The 20,682-nt window shown below is 41.2% G+C and overlaps 1 protein-coding gene across 1 annotated transcript in view; it reads left to right on the top strand.

Moving 5' to 3' along the window:
- LOC126203584 (26S proteasome non-ATPase regulatory subunit 13) overlaps window positions 1–20,682 on the top strand; it is a 48,296-nt gene that overhangs the window by 213 nt on the left and 27,401 nt on the right. The window contains exons 2-5 of the mRNA XM_049937946.1: window positions 116–229; window positions 305–494; window positions 815–1,066; window positions 6,683–6,871. Coding sequence (XP_049793903.1) covers window positions 116–229; window positions 305–494; window positions 815–1,066; window positions 6,683–6,871 — 745 coding nt within the window. The remainder of the gene's footprint in view (window positions 1–115; window positions 230–304; window positions 495–814; window positions 1,067–6,682; window positions 6,872–20,682) is intronic.

Raw genomic sequence — 20,682 nt, 5'->3', positions numbered from 1 at the left:
GAATTTTTGATGCTTATCGATGTTACAGTGAGCTCTAGTATTGATGGAAATATTTCTCGTCACATGATGTTTTTTTGATGTCAGTGAGGGGAATGTAAAATTAACTGAATTTCAGATTATGGCATCAGATAACTCTTCTGCTGGAATCTTTTGTCACTCATGACTCCTTGCAAAAGAAGGACAGCCTAATTCAGCTGTACAACAACTTCATACAGGTGTTTGAGAATAAGTAAGTAAACGTATTCTGCATCTCTTGAACATATTTCAAGTCAGTCGGCTGTCATTGATGTATGCACTCTTACAGGATAAATCCACTGTCACTGGTAGAAATTGTTGCCCATGTTGTGGTACAGTTCGAAGATAAAAGAGAAGCGATTTCATTTTTGGAGAAAATCGAGGCCAAAGTAAAAAGTAACAATGAAGCTGTTGCGTTGTGTAAAGTGTTAGCAGGTCAGATACTACTTGACAAACTAAATGATCAAGATGGCACCAAGGTAAACAGAATTTTATACCATAGTAGTTGTAAGTAAAAGTTAATGAAAAATATGATTGATATTTGTGGTGTGAACTCGTGTGCTAGTCAGTTCCTTTAGGACAAGTCTATTGTGTTCAGCTGTCTAGGCATATTAAAGGATGCTATTTTTCAGTACAGTGAATCACTTGAGGAAAAAAACATTTTTTTGGAAATTTGTTGAAGTTTCTGTGGCCCTGTCTGCAGCTAAATATAGGCTAAGTTAAGTTTAAATGTTGTCTGTAGTCTCTAGAGTAAACTTGAATACATGTAATTTATTTATATTTACTTTATCTTGTGCAGAAATTGATAGATGAAATTGAAAAGATGCTCGATGAAGAAAATGGCATAACAACAGTACACGGACGTTTTTACCTATTGGCTAGCCAGCTGTACAGATTGCAAGGGAAACATGCAGATTATTATCGCACAGCTTTACGTTACTTGGGCTGTATTGAGTTGTCTAAATTATCGAGGGAACAACAGGTGCAACATGCATTTTTTCTTGGATTAGCTGCTCTTCTCGGTGAAGGAGTGTACAATCTGGGAGAGCTGGTGAGTATACACGATTGAAAGTTCAGTTCTGAATGTGTTATTGGAAAATTACTTTTGATAGGCCTAAATTTTACCCTAGGCTGTTGGCGGCATAGTGTGCTGATATTAATGAAGTAAATAATTAATGCAGTTCCTGCTCTGTCGTTAACAGGTTCTTGTATGTGCCCTTGTGTGCTGAGTAAATTAATTATCCTCGTAAAGCAAACATCTCATAACTAAATGCTAGCATTAATATGAACATTACATGATTCGCAGCATTCAGCAATTCATTGCTAATATCAGCTTACTACTTGCCGCTGCCATAAGTAAAATTTTACCTCAGTTTCTTAGCACTGAATTTCATTGCATGTTATGAATGCTCATTGTAGGTAACTACACTAATTCAGGATTTCATTGTGCATGCATGGTGCTGCACATTTATCTATTTATTTGTTTGTTCATTCATTCATTCATTCATTCATTCATCTGTTGACCATTTCCACTGTGTAGATGTAATTAGGACATGCATAAAATACACACATCCTGATTCTGTCAAAACTATCACCTCTAAAGCCCGGTCCACACGCAACGATCTGTCTGCGCAGACATCGGTGCAGATGTCTGTACATGCAAAAGATCGCTGCAAATGTGGTGTGTTCACACGACACAAACCCCAATCTACTACTCGCTCGCCATCTGTCGGTGTAGAAAAGAAATATCAGTGGCAAGCGACTACGCTCCCCGTAAACGTCAAACATTTAATTCAGTTATTTTGAAATATAGAAATGGAGGAAGTTCTGTTGTGGTCTGTGTTCGCAACTTGTGTTGCAGAAAACATTCCGACCAACCGCAGGAAACAGAGAAAGCGGGCAAAATGGTGTAGACAGTGGCTGCTAAAGCGAAAGCAGTTTTCTCACGTAAATTTACTGAGAGAGTTGCAGGACGAACCTAACGACTGGCGAAATTATTTGCGGATGGATGTCGAAACTTATAATTATCTCTTAAAGCTTGTAACCCTTCATATTATGAGGAAAAATACTTGTATGAGAAGGGCAATTTCTCCTCATGAACGGCTGGCGGTAACATTGACACTCCAATTTCATCTTCAATTGTACTCCTGCTTGGTCTTGGTGTTTCTTGATCACTAAGAAAGCCAAGCAGATCAAAATACCATAACGTTGGCTGGTATACTTGATCTACTCCTACACCAGATCTAGATTTCTGAACTTTGGATAACTCAATTAGAGCATTGTATGCTGCAATCTTTTTGTCTCGGTCACTATATTCTTTACTTTTAATCTTCCACAAACATGGGTGGTTTCTACAAATTCAACGAATTCACTTATAAACTCTCGAGAACACTGACGAGTATCAGCCAATGTAATGCCCTGTGTGCACAAATACAAACACTAGACTGAGCAAACAGCTGTTTCGCGCCAGATTTGCGGCGATCTCCTGTCCACACGCTCCAACTTGTCTGCGCAGATGTGGTTTGAACCCACAGATTTGAGAGGTTTCGCTCAAACCTCCAACTCCAACTTCCAGGTTTGCACACACCTCAGGTTGGTGCAAATCTTCTGTCCACACGCAACGATCTGTCTGCGCAGATGTGATGTGTGCAGACATTTGCGCAGACAGATCGTAACGTGTGGACGGGCCTTAAGATGTGACCACACAATACATCCTTTCTGGTGCACGGTTATGGGTGCACAGGAACGAAAGTGCATGCACAAAAATTAGTAGAAAGAATGCATGCAGTCATGCATGTTCTCATGTTCATTTGTTACTTTATTGTTCAAGCAGTCTGCTGTGTCTTATTTCTTTGCTCGGCAGTTTGTGCTGCATTTATTGTGATGAAGGATAATAGTGGAAAAAAAAGAAACAATGGCAATAATGAGTACAACAGTATCTAAATAAGAGTTTTAATTAAATATAAAGTGACACAATGTTTTATTTACAAATTGCAGACAGAGCTTACAGTGAGATTTTAGATTTACTCCTTTGGAAACTACTGCAGTAATGCCAGGAATAACATTTCGTTAGGTGGTAACACTCTTCTTATATACCAACTTTAGCTTGTTATTTCATGTTTCAAAACATGATTAGTCCTGCAACTGAGAAATTATTAGGGGTGGTTCTTAGTCGTTACATGAGGGAGTCGTTACTTTCAGTACATCATTTGTATTTAGTTTTATAAAAAGTTATGTTAACAACTTCAGTCTAAAAAGATTGCATGCAAGTGAATATCATTGCTCAAAAAATTCCGGAATGCCCCAGAATCTCATAGAGGTTGTATTCTCCTATTTACTATTTTCTGCATTGCTGATATACTTCATTTCAATTTCTAGTAGTTGTTAAGGACGTCTATCTATCCCAGCTTTTCATTTATTCAGTTTTCAAACACCACAATTGTTGTGTTATTAAGTGGTCGTGACATCAATATTTATCCACCTTGGGAATACAGAAGTGTGACCTATGACATCACCAATATGGCAGAAACGGCCATTCGCAATGTCTCCACTATGGCGCCTATGACGTCATTACATAAACGACAACAAACATGAAGATACATATAAAACCAACACACACCTCTCTCCAAAAATATAATCAAACTAACGGGACCAGTGGGGGAAATTGGGGTTTTTTGCGTGGAGACAAACTAAATATAAACACATTCAGACACACACCACAATCCCAAACCACACAAAACGATGACATAAAAACACCACAAAATCCCAAGTTCCGCTAAACTTACAATATCAACAGAAATTGGTCACTTCCCTTCACCTACATAGCTCAACTGCAATTGTTGATACCACAAAATAAAAACAAACTATACCAAAAATTATAACAACACCACAACTGTCGATACCACAAAACCTACACCTAAAACAACAAAAATTGGAGTCTGACACTACCCTTGACCTATATAGGTCAAAAACAGCTCACGATACCAAAACACACATAGCTACGATGACAAATTGCAATCTGTCACTTCCCATGACCTATGGATCTCAAATACAACTAACGATACCAAAATAATGGAAATTGACTACCCCCCCCCCCTCTCTCTCTCTCTCTCTCTCTCTCTCTCTCTCTCTCTCTCTCTCTCTCTCTCTCTCTCTCTCTCTCTCTCTCTCCCCCCCCCCTCCCCCCTCTCCCTCTCCCCCCCCCCCTCCATGTGTTATGATGATGTTCGGTGGGGGTTTTTATGTGTGGCTGGGTCGGTGTTATTTACTGCATGTGTTGGTGGTTGATGTTTTGGTATCGGCACTTGTGGCTTATTTATGTATCTGAGAGTTGTTGCTGAAGACCACAACAACAATTCTCAGATACATAAATAAGCTACAAGTGCTGATACCAAAACATCAACTACCAACACATGCAGTAAATAACACTGACCCAGCCACACATAAAAAAACCCCACTAAACATCATAACACATGAACAACAGACCGAAAAAAGACTATATACCATAAAAAAGTTCTGGTTATAATAGAGGGAAACATTCCACGTAGGAAAAATATATCTAAAAACAAAGATGATGTGACTTACCAAATGAAAGTGCTGGCAGGTCGACAGACACAAACATACACACAAAATTCAAGCTTTCGCAACAAACTATTGCCTCATCAGGAAAGAGGGAAGGAGAGGGAAAGACGAAAGGATGTGGGTTTTAAGGGAGAGGGTAAGGAGTCATTCCAATCCCGGGAGCGGAAAGACTTACCTTAGGGTGGAAAAAGGATGGGTATACCCTCGCGCGCACACACACACATATCCATCCACACATATACAGACACAAGTAGACATATTTAAAGACCATCTTTAAATATGTCTGCTTGTGTGTGTGTGCGTGCGTGCGTGCGTGTGTGTGTGTGTGTGTGTGTGTGTGTGTGCGTGCGTGCGTGCGTGCGTGCGTGTGTGTGTGTGTGTGTGCGTGTGTGTGTGTGCGTGTGCGTGTGTGTGCGTGTGTGCGCGCGTGTGTGCGCGCGCGCGAGTGTGCGAGTGTACACCCATCCTTTTTCCCCCTAAGGTAAGTCTTTCCGCTCCTGGGATTGGAATGACTCCTTACCCTCTCCCTTAAAACCCACATCCTTTCGTCTTTCCCTCTCCTTCCCTCTTTCCTGATGAGGCAACAGTTTGTTGCGAAAGCTTGAATTTTGTGTGTATGTTTGTGTTTGTTTGTGTGTCTGTCGACCTGCCAGCACTTTCATTTGGTAAGTCACATCATCTTTGTTTTTAGATATGTAAAAAAGTTCTGGTGCTACATACTAACCCCCAACTCACATATTCTGCTTGCATACACCACACGTCACTATCCCCATCACAAGCCCAAAAAGTTGCAGAAACTTAATGATGGACAACATGTCGACCCTCATTTCAGCCTGTAGACATGCACTATTAAACTTAGAAGTCATATCCATACCTAACAAAAGAAGCCACAAATTGAATTAAACGACTTACCGCACGACAAACAGAAAACCAATAACATCAAATGACACCACAATAACATAAACAGAACAGAAATTTAATTCTTAACTCACTGAAACTAATTTCCATTCTACTATAACAGTCACAACCGATAAATTGACACTTCAAGCACTGACACCCAGCCTCAACTTTACTCATCATGAATGTTATGTTGCCATTTCACTTCAAATTGCTCCACACACACTGATACTAAGGTGGCCACAGCTCCCCTTATCAGGTGACCAACACTTGCTGTAACAGACAAGAGAGATCCAATGGTATTCTTGTCTTAGTTGCAAGTGCCAAGGAAAGAAATACCAGTTTTATAATTTTTTTAGGTTTTGTTGAGTTGGCAGTTGGAATATAGTGTTTAGATTTTAATCGACATTCAAGAGTGCCAAATAATCACAGCAGGTTTTGACATAGGTCTGACCATTCTCATGTAAGAATGCATGACAGCAATCCACATCAAATTCAGAATAATTGTAATGAGACTGCAGTAGCAGATTTCTCAGTTTTATTGTATTCATATAGACATTAAGGACGGAACTAGAACATATATGATGGGGAAACTGAAATTCATATTTCTAGGCAACATTTACCACGCATTCTATTATTGAGTATAGATATAAATGAATGTTTGTCAAAGCTATACCAAAGGTAGTGTTAGTTAGAAATAGAAATTTGACATCAGTGGATTCAGTCTGAAAAATTGATTTCCCATAGAAAGATCTGGAGGGAGTGTATTGTTAAAAAAATAATGATAAATGAAGCATAAGTAGAGCCTTGCAAATACTGTCTTAATGTCAATAGCTTATTTCTTCATTGTTACGAGAAGTTTATTCTTGTTACATTTCTATTCTGAGAGTATTTTCAATATAGTGCTCATAAATTTTATTTTATATACCTCCTGAAAAAAGTGTATGCTTGTGACTGAAAGCAAATTTCTCCGTAGCGATATTAGTGAAGGAAAGTTGCTACTCACTATATAGCGGAGATGCTGAGTCGCAATAGGCACAACAAAAAGATTCACACAGTTATAGCTTTCTCCGCTATATGGTGTGTAGCAACTTTCCTTCTTTAATATTGTTACAGTCCAGCTTGGATTTTCCATTGTTCATTATATCCATAACGAGTGTTTCAGTTTGTTGTGTTTTCAATTTTTCAGTTGGCACATCCTGTACTTGAGACCTTAAGAGAGACAGATAAGGCATGGCTAGCAGAATTGTTGTCTGCTTTCAATGCAGGTGACATTGCACAGTTTGAACGTATGAAGCCCCAGTGGTCTGCTGTCCCTGACCTGGCAGCTGAACAGTTACGTCTACGCCAGAAGATCTCATTGCTCTGTCTTATGGAGGTAAAGTCATTACATGGAAACACTTGACTTATCTATAATATGGTTAATACATAAATAGCAACCAGTGGCTGCCTGAATCATCATCTATTAAAATCCAATACAGTATTAAACAGCTCCAGAATAGACAGAATTTTGCAGAACAAAACTGGTTTAAGTATTTGAACTTGTAGTTGCACTGTTTTGTGCTTGAGTTTTTACATGATTTTTAAAAAACCATATTGGCATTTTAATTGTTGGCATAAATAAATTTAAGTGACAAACTGGTGTAGGCATGCATATTCAAATACAGAGATATATAAACAGACAGAATATGGCACTGTGATTGGCAGTGCCTATAAGCTGTTAGATTGGTTACTGCTGCTAAAATGACAAGTTATCTAGATTTTAAATGATTTTGAACGTGGTGTTGTAGTCGGCGCATGAACGATGGGACACAGCATATCCGACGTAGTGATGAAGTGGAGATTTTCCCAAATGACCATTTCACAAGTGTACCGTGAATATCAGAAATCTGGTAAAACATCAAATTTTTGACATCACTATGGTAGGAAAAAGATCGTGCAAGAACAGGACCAACAATGACTGAAAAGAATAGTTCAGTGTGACAAAAATGCAACACTTCAGCAAATTGCTTCAGATTTCGATATGACTTTCGGAGCCAAAGGCCCACTTATGTACCACTGACGACTGCATGACACAAAGCTTCACACCTCGCCTGGGCCCATCAATACCGACATCAAAACGTTGATGACTGGAAACATATTGCCTGGTCGGATGAGTCCCGTTTCAAATTGTACCGAGTGGATGGACATGTATGGGTATGGGGACAACCTCATTAATCAGTGGACACTGCATGTCGCCGGGGGTCTGTTCAAGCTGATGGAGGCTCTGTAATTGTGTGGGATGTGTGCTAGTGGAGTAGTAGGAAACCACTGATACATCTAGATAGGACTCTGACAGGTGACACGTACGTGAGCATCCTGTTGTTCATCTGCATTCTTTCATGTCCATTGTGCATTCCAATGACTTGGGCAATTCCAGTAAGACAGTGTGACACCCCACACATGCAGAATTGCCACAGAGTGGCTCCAGGAACGTTCTTCTCAGTTTAAACACTTCCACTGACCATCACAACTCCCCAAAACATTATTGAGCATATATGGAATGTCGTGCAACATGCTGTTCCCAAGAGATCTCCACTCCCTCATACTATTGTAGGTTAATGGATAGCCTGCGGGATTCATGACGACAACTCCCTCCAGCACTACTACAGACATTAGTTGAGTCCATGCCACATTGTGATGTGGTACTTCTGCATGCTTGCAGGGGCCCTGCAGGGTATTAGGCAGGTGTACCAGTTTCTTTGGCTCTTTAGTGTATGTGAATAGTAACTAGTAAATCATGTACTGTGGCAGTGTATGATTAAACTTTTCTACTGACATCTGTATGAAGCTGGATAAAATCGCCAAACATTGGGCAGTGCGTGTGTTTCACAAGTAGTTGGCAACCAGTTTTAAATTTAAAAATGAAAAATACCTTCAATTTTTGCAGCTGCACAGATGAAAGTAACTATGCTGAAATGTTGTCAATATTCTAATGTTAATCACCAGTTTGTTCTGTTTACATGTTTCATTAATGGTGCTATCTGTACCTGTATGCGCACAATCACCTGCAACTCTTATCGGTAGTGAAATAATGAATTTGGAAGCCATTGGTGAGCCACTCTCTTCACTGTCTGTAAATATGTGCTGCTACATTCAGTTAACCGAGTCTGTTCTCCCTCAGAGCTGTACTACAAAAACAACTTCCACTGTTACAGAAAAAAATTTCTTATTTACAAAGGGACATTGCTTTCCATGCATTATAGCCATGAGGGAAGATGTGTTGGGCAAACAATATACCAAAAAAAAATTATGTCCAAGGGCAAGCTGAATGACATGGTACTCATGTTCACTGGTCACAAGATAAAATACTGCCCAGTAACATTGGACTACCAAAGATGATAAGAAATAATGGAATTTTACGTACCTATGGAATATCGTAGGACAATTGCATTATTAAATTTGTATATGATTAGTGGTTGTGCAGAATGTGAAAGTTTGTACACAGAACTGATACCTCAGGGTGCAACAATGACTCTTAACACAAATGAACACAGTCGAACTGAGCTTGGATGACACATAAGGGTCACGTCACTCCATGCTCCGTGAAATGTATGCCAGAGTCATTCAGTTGTACTGTCAAGAGAATATTGTTGTGCCAATTTCTCTAAACCGCACGCACACACACACACACACACACACACACACACAGATACATTCCACGTGGGAAAAATATATATAAAAACAAAGATGCCGTAACTTGCCAGAAAGCGTTGGTATGGTGATACAGACAATAAAAAACACACACAAATTTCAAGTTTTCGCAACCCAAGGTTGCTTCATCAGGAAAAAGTGAAGGAGAGGGAAAGACAAAAGGATGTGGGTTTTACGGGAGAGGGTAACGAGTCATTCCACTCCCGGGAGCAGAAAGACTTACCTTAGGGGGAAAAAAGGATAGGTATACACTCGAGCAAGCAAGCGCGCACGCACGCACATCCGCACATATACAGACACAGGCAGACATGTGTAAATCCAAAGAGGTTGGGAAGAGATGTCAGTCGAGGCGGAAGTACAGAGGCAAAGATGTTGTTGAATGACAGTTGACGTACGAGCGGCGGCAACTTGAAATTAGTGGAGGTTGAGGCCTGGTGGATAACGAGAAAAGAGGATATACTGAGGGCAAGTTCCCATCTCTGGACTTCTGACAGGTAGGTGTTAGTGGGAAGTATCCAGATAACCTGGACGGTGTAACACTGTGCCAAGATGTGCTGGCCGTGCACCAAGGCATGTTTAGCCATAGGGTGATCCTCATTACCAACAAACATTGTCTGCCTGTGTCCATTCATGCGAATGGACAGTTTGTTGCTGGTCATTCCCAAATAGAAAGCTTCACAGTGTAGGCAGGTCAGTTGTTAAATCACGTGGGTGCTTTCACACGTGGCTCTGCCTTTGATCGTGTACACCTTCCGGGTTACAGGACTGGAGTAGGTGGTGGTCGGAGGCTGCATGGGACAGGTTTTACACCGGGGGCGGTTACAAGGGTAGGAGGCAGAGGGTAGGGAAGGTGGTTTGGGGATTTCATAGGGATGAACTAAGAGGTTACGAAGGTTAGGTGGACGGTGGAAAGACACTCTTGGTGGAGTGGGGAGGATTTCATGAAGGATGGATCTCATTTCAGGGCAGGATTTGAGGAAGTCGTATCCCTGCTGGAGAGCCACATTCAGAGTCTGATCCAGTTCCGGAAAGTATCCTGTCACAAGTGGGGCACTTTTATGGTTCTTCTGTGGGAGGTTCTGGGTTTGAGAGAATGAGGAAGTGGCTCTGGTTATTTGCTTCTGTACCGGGTCGGGAGGGTAGTTACGGGATGCGAAAGCTGTTGTCAGGTTGTTGGTGTAATGGTTCAGGGATTCCGGACTGGAGCAGATTCATTTGCCATGAAGACCTAGGCAGTAGGGAAGGGACCGTTTGATGTGGAATGGGAGGCAGCTGTCATAATGGAGGTACTGTTGCTTGTTGGTGGGTTTGATGTGGACGGATGTGTGAAGCTGGCCATTGGACCGATGGAGGTCAACGTCACGGAAAGTGGCATGGGATTTGGAGTAAGACCAGGTGAATCTGATGGAACCAAAGGAGTTGAGGTTGGAGAGGAAATTCTGGAGTTCTTCTTCACTGCGAGTCCAGATCATGAAGATGTCATCAATAAATCTGTACCAAACTTTGGGTTGGCAGGCGTGGGTAACCAAAAAGGCTTCCTCTAAGTGACCCATGAATAGGTTGGGTTACGAGGGGGCCATCGTGGTGCCCATGGCTGTTCCCTTTAATTGTTGGTATGTCTGGCCATATATATATATATATATATATATATATATATATATATATATATATATATATATAAAGAAAGTGATGAGACTTACCAAACAAAAGCGCTGGCAGGTCGATAGACACACAAACATACACACAAAATTCTAGCTTTCGCAACAAACGGTTGCTTCGTCAGGAAAGAGGGAAGGAGAGGGAAAGATGAAAGGAAGTGGGTGTATGTATGTTTGTGTTATATATATATATATATATATATATATATATATATATATATATATATATATATATATAGAGGGAAACATTCCACGTAGGAAAACATGATCTTCATGATCTGGACTCACAGGAAGAAGAACTTCAGAATTTCCTCTCCAACCTCAACTCCTTTGGTTCCATCGGATTCACCTGGTCACACTCCAAATCCCATGCCACTTTCCTTGATGTTGACCTCCACCTGTCCAATGGCCAGCTTCACACGTCCGTCCACATCAAACCCACCAACAAGCAACAGTACCTCCATTATGACAGCTGTTACCCATTCCACATCAAACGGTCCCTTCCCTACAGCCTAGGTCTTCGTGGCAAACGAATCTGCTCCAGTCCGGATCCCTGAGCCATTACACCAACAACTTAACAGCTTTCGCATCTCGCAACTACCCTCCCGACCTGGTACAGAAGCAAATAACCAGAGCCACTTCCTCATCCCCTCGAACCCAGAACCCCCCACAGAAGAACCACAAAAGTGCCCCACTTGTGACAGGATACTTTCCGGGACTGTACCAGACTCTGAATGTGGCTCTCCAGCAGGGATACGACTTCCTCAAATCCTGCCCTGAAATGAGATCCATCCTTCATGAAATCCTCCCCACTCCACCAAGAGTGTCTTTCCACCGTCCACCTAACCTTCGTAACCTCTTAGTTCATCCCTATGAAATCCCCAAACCACCTTCCCTACCCTCTGGCTCCTATCCTTGTAACCGCCCCCGGTGTAAAACCTGTCCCATGCACCCTCCCATCACCACCTACTCCAGTCCTGTAACCCGGAAGGTGTACACGATCAAAGGCAGAGCCACATGTGAAAGCACCCACGTGATTTACCAACTGACCTGCCTACACTGTGATGCATTCTATGTGGGTATGACCAGCAACAAACTGTCCATTCGCATGAATGGACACAGGCATACAGTGTTTGTTGGTAATAAGGATCACCCTGTGGCTAAACATGCCTTGGTGCACGGCCAGCACATCTTGGCACAGTGTTACACCGTCCGGGTTATCTGGATACTTCCCACCAACACCAACCTATCCGAACTCCGGAGATGGGAACTTGCTCTTCAATATATCCTCTCTTCCCGTTACCCACCAGGCCTCAATCTCCTAATTTCAAGTTGCCGCCACTCATACCTCACCTGTCATTCAACAACATCTTTGCCTCTGTACTTCCGCCTCGACTGACATCTCTGCCCAAACTCTTTGTCTTTAAATATGTCTGCATGTGTGTGTGCGAGTATATACCTGTCCTTTTTTCCCCCTAAGGTAAGTCTTTCCGCTCCCGGGATTGGGATGACTCCTTACCCTCTCCCTAAAACCCACATCCTTTCGTCTTTCCCTCTCCTTCCCCTCTTTCCTGATGAGGCAACAGTTTGTTGCGAAAGCTTGAATTTTGTCTGTATGTTTGTGTTTGTTTGTGTGTCTGTCAACCTGCCAGCACTTTCATTTGGTAAGTCACATCACCTTTGTATGTAGATATATTTTTCCTACGTGGAATGTTTCCCTCTATTATAACCATATCATTAATTTGAACCCAACAATTATGTTTGTTATTGTCGCTGTTGCACTTAGAAATCTTTCCTGTCGTCTTATTTTCTCTTTCTGTTTTTGCCAGTAGTCTCACTTTGTATTCACCTTCCCCTTTTTACCGTAATCTACTATACAATTTTATCCCGCCTATATATGCTCAATAATACGTAACCCACTTCCAAACCATAACCAAAAAAATTTTATTTTCCGCTTTCAACACTACCGCTGCTATAAAATCCACTGTTTCTATTTCAATAACAGCTGCTTTCACATATTAAACAACCATTTCGGCTAGTTCTAATAACTTTCACTTTATTTCCACTTCCGTTTTTCGTACATTACTGATCATTTTTAGCCGCTCCCCACAGGTTTTAACGTCATTATTTCTTCGTCACACAATTGTTAGCCCCATTTTCGTAATCTTTCACCACAACACCACTCCTTTTAATACATTTACACATTTTTTCGAAATTTTCCCGAATTTCTCCGTCCTTTAACGTGTTTTAGCGGCAACACAACCACCTAACCTTTATGCACATCGCTGTCTACCAACCCAAGTTCACCACAGGATCAACTTAACCAACGCTTTTTCGCCTTTTATCCCTCTTCCCTGATGAGGCAACAGTTTGTTGCGAAAGCTTGAATTTTGTGTGTATGTTTGTGTTTGTTTGTGTGTCTATCGACCTGCCAGCACTTTCGTTCGGTAAGTCACATCATCTTTGTTTTTAGACACACACACATTCTACACAGGAAAAACGAATCTCTTTGCCTTTACAAATGTCTGCTTGTGTCTGTGTATGTGTGGTTGAATATGGGTGTGTGTGTGTGTGCGCGAGTGTATACCTGTCCTTTTTTCCCCCTAAGGTAAGTCTTTCCGCTCCTGGGATTGGAATGACTCCAAAACCCACATCCTTTCGTCTTTCCCTATCCTTCCCTCTTTCCTGATGAAGCAACCGTTGGTTGCGAAAGCTAGAATTTTAGTACTTGTCCAATATGTTGGCTTCGCGAACCAGAGATGGTGATACTGGGTCAGTATGTTTGACAGATTTAATCTGACATATGTTCACCTTAGAGCCCCTGCAGATAGATACATCAATGGTGTTACTGGGAGCACCACCGTGGACATGTCTCCCTCTCCCCCCCCCCCCTCTGTCTCTCTCCCCCACCCCCCACCCCTCCCTACTGGAGTGCCAAGTGCTGCTTCTAAAAATCTCTCTGTGCTCCATACACCAGTGCATTGTTGATACAGATACTTCTATTGCTGGAAAAAAAAGAAGAAAGCAGCACATTTAGTGGCTCAGGGTATGTGTTGTGTCTGTTTGACCCTATGCAACAAAGCAAACAATCTCTCTCCTTTCAGTTGCTAGTCATGCAGGACTGTTTGGATTCTGCTTGGCTTTGAGGGTCCTCATATACCCCTTGATTCTATGTTCACTTGACAGTCGGGGGATCCTGACCAACACAAACAGCAGTATTGCAGAATGTGAAACTGTAGTCTTTGCAGGCCACAATCCTGGTGCTGTCAAATTCTGACATGCTGGTCCATATTTTTCCACATTCCGAGGCATAACACACACACAAACATCATTCAGATGTGATTATTGAATAAGAAACTTTCAACATAATCTTTCCTCGCATACACGCAATATAGATTGGATTACTCTTACCTACTTTAGGCTGAAATGCTAGTAATTTACATATCCAGGCATGCAGTACACTTCACGCCAAATTGATGGTTTTTGGATACTGACATCAGTGGTTTCAATATTTCAAAGCCTAGCAGTGTATCATATATACTGCTTGACAAGTAAGTGAAGCTCCTGAAAGTGGAGGATGAAACAAAATAAAACTTCACAAATTGAGAGAATATGTGATAGCATGAGGGTTGAATGAAAAGTAATGCCTTCACCTTCACTAATTGGGTTTGGGTGGGAATATTTTAATAAATCAAATGCAGAAATAATCCTTATAATGTGATCTTTAGTTACCAATATTCACTTTTCCACGTAATCACCAGCCAATTGGATACATTTCTGCCAATGATGAAAAAGTTTTCTGAAACCATCGCGGAAGAAGTTGACACTCTGTTTCTGCAACCACAGTCTCACAGTTCTCTTAACGTCTTCATCAGAAGCATAATGATGTCCCCGCATATTGTCTTTCATTATCGGGAACAGATGGAAGTTAGGTGGTGCTACATCTGGACTGTAAGGAGGATGCCATACGGTGGTGAGATTCAGTCTCTGAAGTTCTGCTGTGGTGGCACGTGAAGTGAGTGGTTTGGCATTGTCATGCTGCAGGAAAACATTTCTCCTTTCCTTTCAGACCCTTGTTAGCCGTCGTTTCAGAGTTAGCAGTGTTGTGATGTAACGCTCTGAATTTATCATTCCACGATCAAGGAAATCAACAAGGATAACACCATCTGCATTCCAGAGCACTGTGGCCATGATTTTTCCAGCTGAGGGCAGTGTGTTGAATTTCTTTTTCTGGGTCGAGTCTTGTTGTCGATATTCTATAGACTGACGTTTCGTCTCCAGATCGTAATGGTGTACCCACGTTTTGTCACCTGTCACAATTGAATGGAGAAAGACGTCGCCTTCATTCTCGTAACGCGAAAGGAGTTCCTGGCAAATTTCAAGTCTGTACGCTTTCATTTCAGGAGTCAGCATCCGGGATATCCATCATGCACAGATCTTCAGATAGTCAAGCAAAGCAGTAATGTGACCCACATGTTCTTGTGAAATACTGATTGTGCTTGCAATTTCTCTCTGAGTGATACAATGATCGTCCTGAATCAATCTGTCACAGGACGTCCAACTCTGTCACGAAGGTCAGATGTTTCCGCCTCAACATCTTTAACCTTACTCGCCCAACGATGCACAGTACGCACATCAACACAATCACCGTAAACTGCTTTCATTCTCTGATGAATCTTTGGGGTGACACCTGCTGTCAAGAATTCAGTGACTGCGCGTTGCTTAAATCGCATTGACCGACCGTCTGTGCAGGATTCCATACTTTACAGTGTAACAACACAACAATTCAATGCTAAGGCTTCCCGCCAACTGGAGTTGTAGAGAAGAGGCTACAGAACAAGCCATTACCTGACACATACCAATGCTGCCAGCTGTTGAACAGTTATGTAGGTGGAGGCATTACTTTTCAGTCAACCCTCGTATTTTGACACAAGTACATGATATAGAGTATGTGCTATTCCGTGTGAAACACCCATTATATAAAACACACTGTCAATGTAAGCTTGTATTACTGTGACACAGGAAGATTAGTTATGAATGAGTTTCCATTGATCTGTATAACAGTTTCTTTCCCAAGAAAACCATAGGATGTGATACTAATAAGGCATCAAAAGTGCCCTGAATTATGAAAGGGATCAAAATATCAAGTGTAAAGGAAATAAAATTGTTCAAAATGGTTAGGGCTAACTGAGAAGTAGGGCTTATTGCACATTACAAGAAATGCTGTGCTGTCTAAATCAAAGTGATTGAAACATCTGAAATTAACAATTTAGAGAGTAATATTAAAATCTAAAGGCAATAATTAAAAGAGAAACCTGGAAATAAGTTACAGAATGTGAGGACTTTGCTGTGAAAGAAATGATAGCAGTCAAGTAGCCAACATATTTAGTAACAACTTTAAGTTACACATAAGATTGACATGAACAGTTAAAGGGATGCAGCAATAGAGTGCATGCAAGAAGCAGTGTCACATATATTCAACCAAATCACAATTACCCCATGCTGTGCCATAAAAGGAAGAGTGTTTTAACACCTTCGAAAATATCAACTCCAAAAGAGTTGATAATATCTCAAGTATTGTATTAAAATCCTATTCCTGGCATATATATTTATTGTATCCAGTCACATACACAACACATCTGTCGCAAAGTGTATTTGTTGGCAGACAGAAATATGATGATGATCATCTTTCCAAGAGAAGTAGTAAGACTGTTCATTAGTGATCACCAACCAGTCCCACAACTTACTTCCTCCTCAAAAGTACTCTAAAAATTAAAATACTTAAATCTGTTTGGATTTCAAAAGGGACTCTTCTCAGAGCAAACTATTTTTCTATTCGCAAACCAGTTATACAAAATTTAAATGGCAAAATAGTGGAAAATATTGTCAACTGTTATTTTCTGCTTATTGTCAATAACATTCCAATTGTGCAGTTTCACGTATTCCTTTGGAGAAGTTTGAATATTGTAATTTCAGAGACCGTGCAAGATAACTTGGACCTTGTGCAGAAACCGATTCTCAGTGCTGGACAAGTTCACACCTTTGTTCCAAAGGGGCGGCCGCCTCAGTTGCTTGTTGCCTACAGAGCCGTGTGCTTTGTCAGTTATGGTCAATTCGTTCACTGCCCGCCACGTCTACGTTGCGGGAATGGATGTGTGCACACGCCGGCTGCACTGCAACCTTACTCAATTGGTTTTAAAAGAAAGTATTTCATAAGTTGTTGACCTTGTCCTCAATTTAAGAGTAAATTGTTTCAGGATTTATAGTGATTGCAGCTACATAGGCATGTTAATGAGGTGAAATTGTGTAAACTGTGCTTTGTTTTGGGTAAAGAAGCTAATTTTAATATGGAAACCAGAGAAAGATAGTGTGCAAAAGGTGGACAGAAATAAATCGCTCCCGATAGTGCAGTTTCACCATAAATCTGTAGCCATCGTTGACTTTGTGAATTATTGGCTTTACTTTAATGACCTGTTTAATATGCTTGTTTATAGATTTGCTAGCTGTAGCTTCTAATTACCGCATGACAGGCACTTTTGTGAAGATTTCAGCTGTAGAGTTAAGTTTCCTGTATCGTGCTGTGCTGTCCGCAAGGGAGCCCCCACCACCATCGTTGTCCCTGCCCCTGTAGAGTCTTCTGCCCAGTTGAAAGCCAAGTAATATTGCATGCACTGTAACTGGTTTTTGTCCTGTCTAAAAGGGTGCACAGCATTGCATTAAGAAATTCGGAGGAGAGTACAGTGAAATAGCATCTTCAGAATCAGTGCAGGTATACCACAGGGTCCACACTTTTAATACATAGATAATCTTCCATCATATTTCCAAGAAGTTGAAGTCATTATCTTTGCTGGCAGTGCAAGTATCACAGTAAAGCCTAACAGAGAAACTTCAACATTTGACAGTGTAATATTTTCATGAAAATTAAATGGTTCTCTGCAAATTTACTTACACTGAACTTGGATAAAACACAGTACCTGTAATTAGGTACTGTATAAGGCCTGACGACAACATTAGAAATAATGAGGGTAAATCAGTAAATGGTACAGAATATTCTAAATTCTTAACAGCAAATATTGATAATATCCTGTATTGGAAATCACATGTTACAGATCTTATTAAACATCTAAGACCTGCAACTTTTGCATTGCAGATTTTAGTGTGGAAAAGTCGGCAAGTTTACTAACTTTTCCTATTTTCAGTAATCATATTCTAGAGTAACTTGTCATTTAGGAGAAATGTGTTTCTGCACAGAAGTGTTTGAGGAGGATGGTATACAACAGCATTGTTTCTTTGCAGTTTTCGTACATACTGCTCATATCTGTGTGTTTGAGATTTTACAGACGTCAAAAGGAACATGAGTGTTTGAGAAGTAGTGAAACACTTTTTGGCCACCCTATTTTTAGTCAGATATTGGTATAGACAGAGCAAGATATGTTCTGGCAACCACCCTTCTGTAATCCAGTAAGGAAATTTTAGTTTTTGAAACAAAACAGTACATGAGAGTTCACCAGTACGTCAGTGGCATTGATAAGAAGATGGAAGTACCACTTTGCCCCTTATTTTGATTCTATATTTTTGGATGTTCCAGTCCATCTTGTCTACTCCTCCTTAATGCTTGTTGTATCTGGTAGAATTGAACATTTATTTCCACGTAAAACATGTCTATACAGTATAGCTTGCAAGTGTAGAAGGCTGAACAATTAACATGTTGTCTATATCTCTAACATCAGAGAGTAACTATAATGACGAATACTAGTCACATGGAATTTTTGTGCACCACCATACAATCGGATCTGCGGGGACATAATGAGATGTTCACGACTCCTAATGTTAATGAAATCACAGATTAAACTTGACACACTGCCGTGCACATCTTACCACTGCTTTTTGAAACATGGCATTGTGCCACTGGAACCAGTGGTTCCAGCCAGATGTGAGGTACCAATCTTCGGCGTCGTTTTCTTCTTTGAGACACCTGGCATCCGTAGTGTCTCGTCATGGCTGTGGGGTACAGGAACATTTTCTGTTGCTACATTCGTATTTTCTCGATCACCTCCTGCAGTCCTTGCTGCGTTCAATCTGTCAGGAAATGTGGCTGGAGTCGGTCTAGTGGAATGGTGGTCTGCATCCCATTTACTCTAATCTGGAATGTGTGGCCAACTCTGGTTTTACAGAAAAGGCGTATGTTAGCGGCTTGTGATCTGTATAAATAGTGGAACTATTAGCCCCCTAGTAAATACCTGAATTTCTCAACTGCTGCATAAGGTGCATACAATTTGCGATCATAGGTTGCCCAATGCTGCTGTGAAGGTGACAACTTCTGACTGAAGAATGCTGTGGGCTGCCAACAATGCTCGACCTGTTGTTGCAGTACAGTGCCAACGGCTGTAGACGAAGCATCAACCATAAGTGCAAGGGGAGCCTTTGCGACGAGGTGTGCTAATTGTGCAGCTTCTGCATTTACTGTTTTTACAGCTTGGAAAGCATCTTCTGTGTCACTTGTCCAATGCAACTTGTCGCTTGGCTTTGTTGTGCCCTTTAGGGGCGCCATTATCGATGCGTAATTTATACAAATATTTTGTAAAAACTTATGACCCCGTAAAAACCGGTGCAGCTCTCTGATTGTAAAGGGTCGAGGATACTTGTTTATGGCTTCCACACTATCTTGGGAATACCATGTGCACCTACTGTGTAACCCAAAACTTGCACTTCCCTTGCTCCAAACATACACTTTGAAGGATTAATTACTAAGCCTTGTGTGCTTAAAAGACTAAATATCTGAACCACATGACGTAAATGTTCTTCAGCCGCAGACAACACCAGAATATCATCTATATAAACATAACCAAAGTCTAAGTCCTTAGTACCTCATCCATGAAACATGGACTAGATCAATGGTGGAAAATAGTCCTACCATGAATGTTGGCAGAGAAGTCTTTATATGTGGCACCAGGTACCAATCCAGGATGGTCCTTGCATTGAGCTGTTGGCAATGGCCACATGGACACCATCTGTTCTTCTTTGGTCCCACATGGATTAGGACTGCCCAACTGCTAATCAGAACTCTGCAAATGCTCCGTGACAGTATGCTTTGGATTTCCTGCTTCACCATTTGCATCTTCTCTGGCATCAAACGTCTAGGCCTAGTGTGAGATGGTCAAAATGTGATGTAGCATTGTTTGTTTAATCGTTAGGAAAGTAGGTGACTGCTGCATGATTTCGGGAAATTCTTTTAGAAATCATGTGTTCGGTGTATCTCCTGTTACCGTATGTACTGTAGTTGAAGTGAGGCAACACACCTTCCCTGGAGTATGCAGGTTTGTAGTGGAATCGATCAGCTGCTTGCGTTGGAGGTCGGGAATCGGATCATAAAAGGATAAAAAATCAGCTCCTATATCCGCAATATATCCACTACTGTGAAGTGCCATTCAAATGTACAGCGTAGTCCAAGTTTAAGCAACAATTGGACCTCGCTGTATATTTTAATCTTAAGAGTTGTTAGCTGCAAACAGACAAGAATTGTCGCAGCTCTGGCGCAGTACTTGAGTTACTGGGTACACGGACACTTCTGCCCCTTTGTCCACTAGGTATTGTACTTTCATGTTGCAATCTGTGACAAAAAGACAACATGCATTACAAGGGTGAGGAGTTGTTGCTGCTATGCCTTCCACTTCATGTTTCCACTTGCCTTTTGTTGTACACTTTCGCACATCATTGCCGAATTTCTTGTGGTACCAACACAAATTTTGTGCCAATAGTGAGCGGTTAAGACTTCTTGACGACTGGCGGTGTGATCGATGACGTGTGTGCATCGTCTGTAATGCGGGCACTTGCATGG

Source organism: Schistocerca nitens, chromosome 9 (assembly GCF_023898315.1).
Source record: "Schistocerca nitens isolate TAMUIC-IGC-003100 chromosome 9, iqSchNite1.1, whole genome shotgun sequence".
Classification (NCBI taxonomy): domain Eukaryota; kingdom Metazoa; phylum Arthropoda; class Insecta; order Orthoptera; family Acrididae; genus Schistocerca; species Schistocerca nitens.
This window is presented reverse-complemented; position numbering and strand designations above follow the sequence as displayed.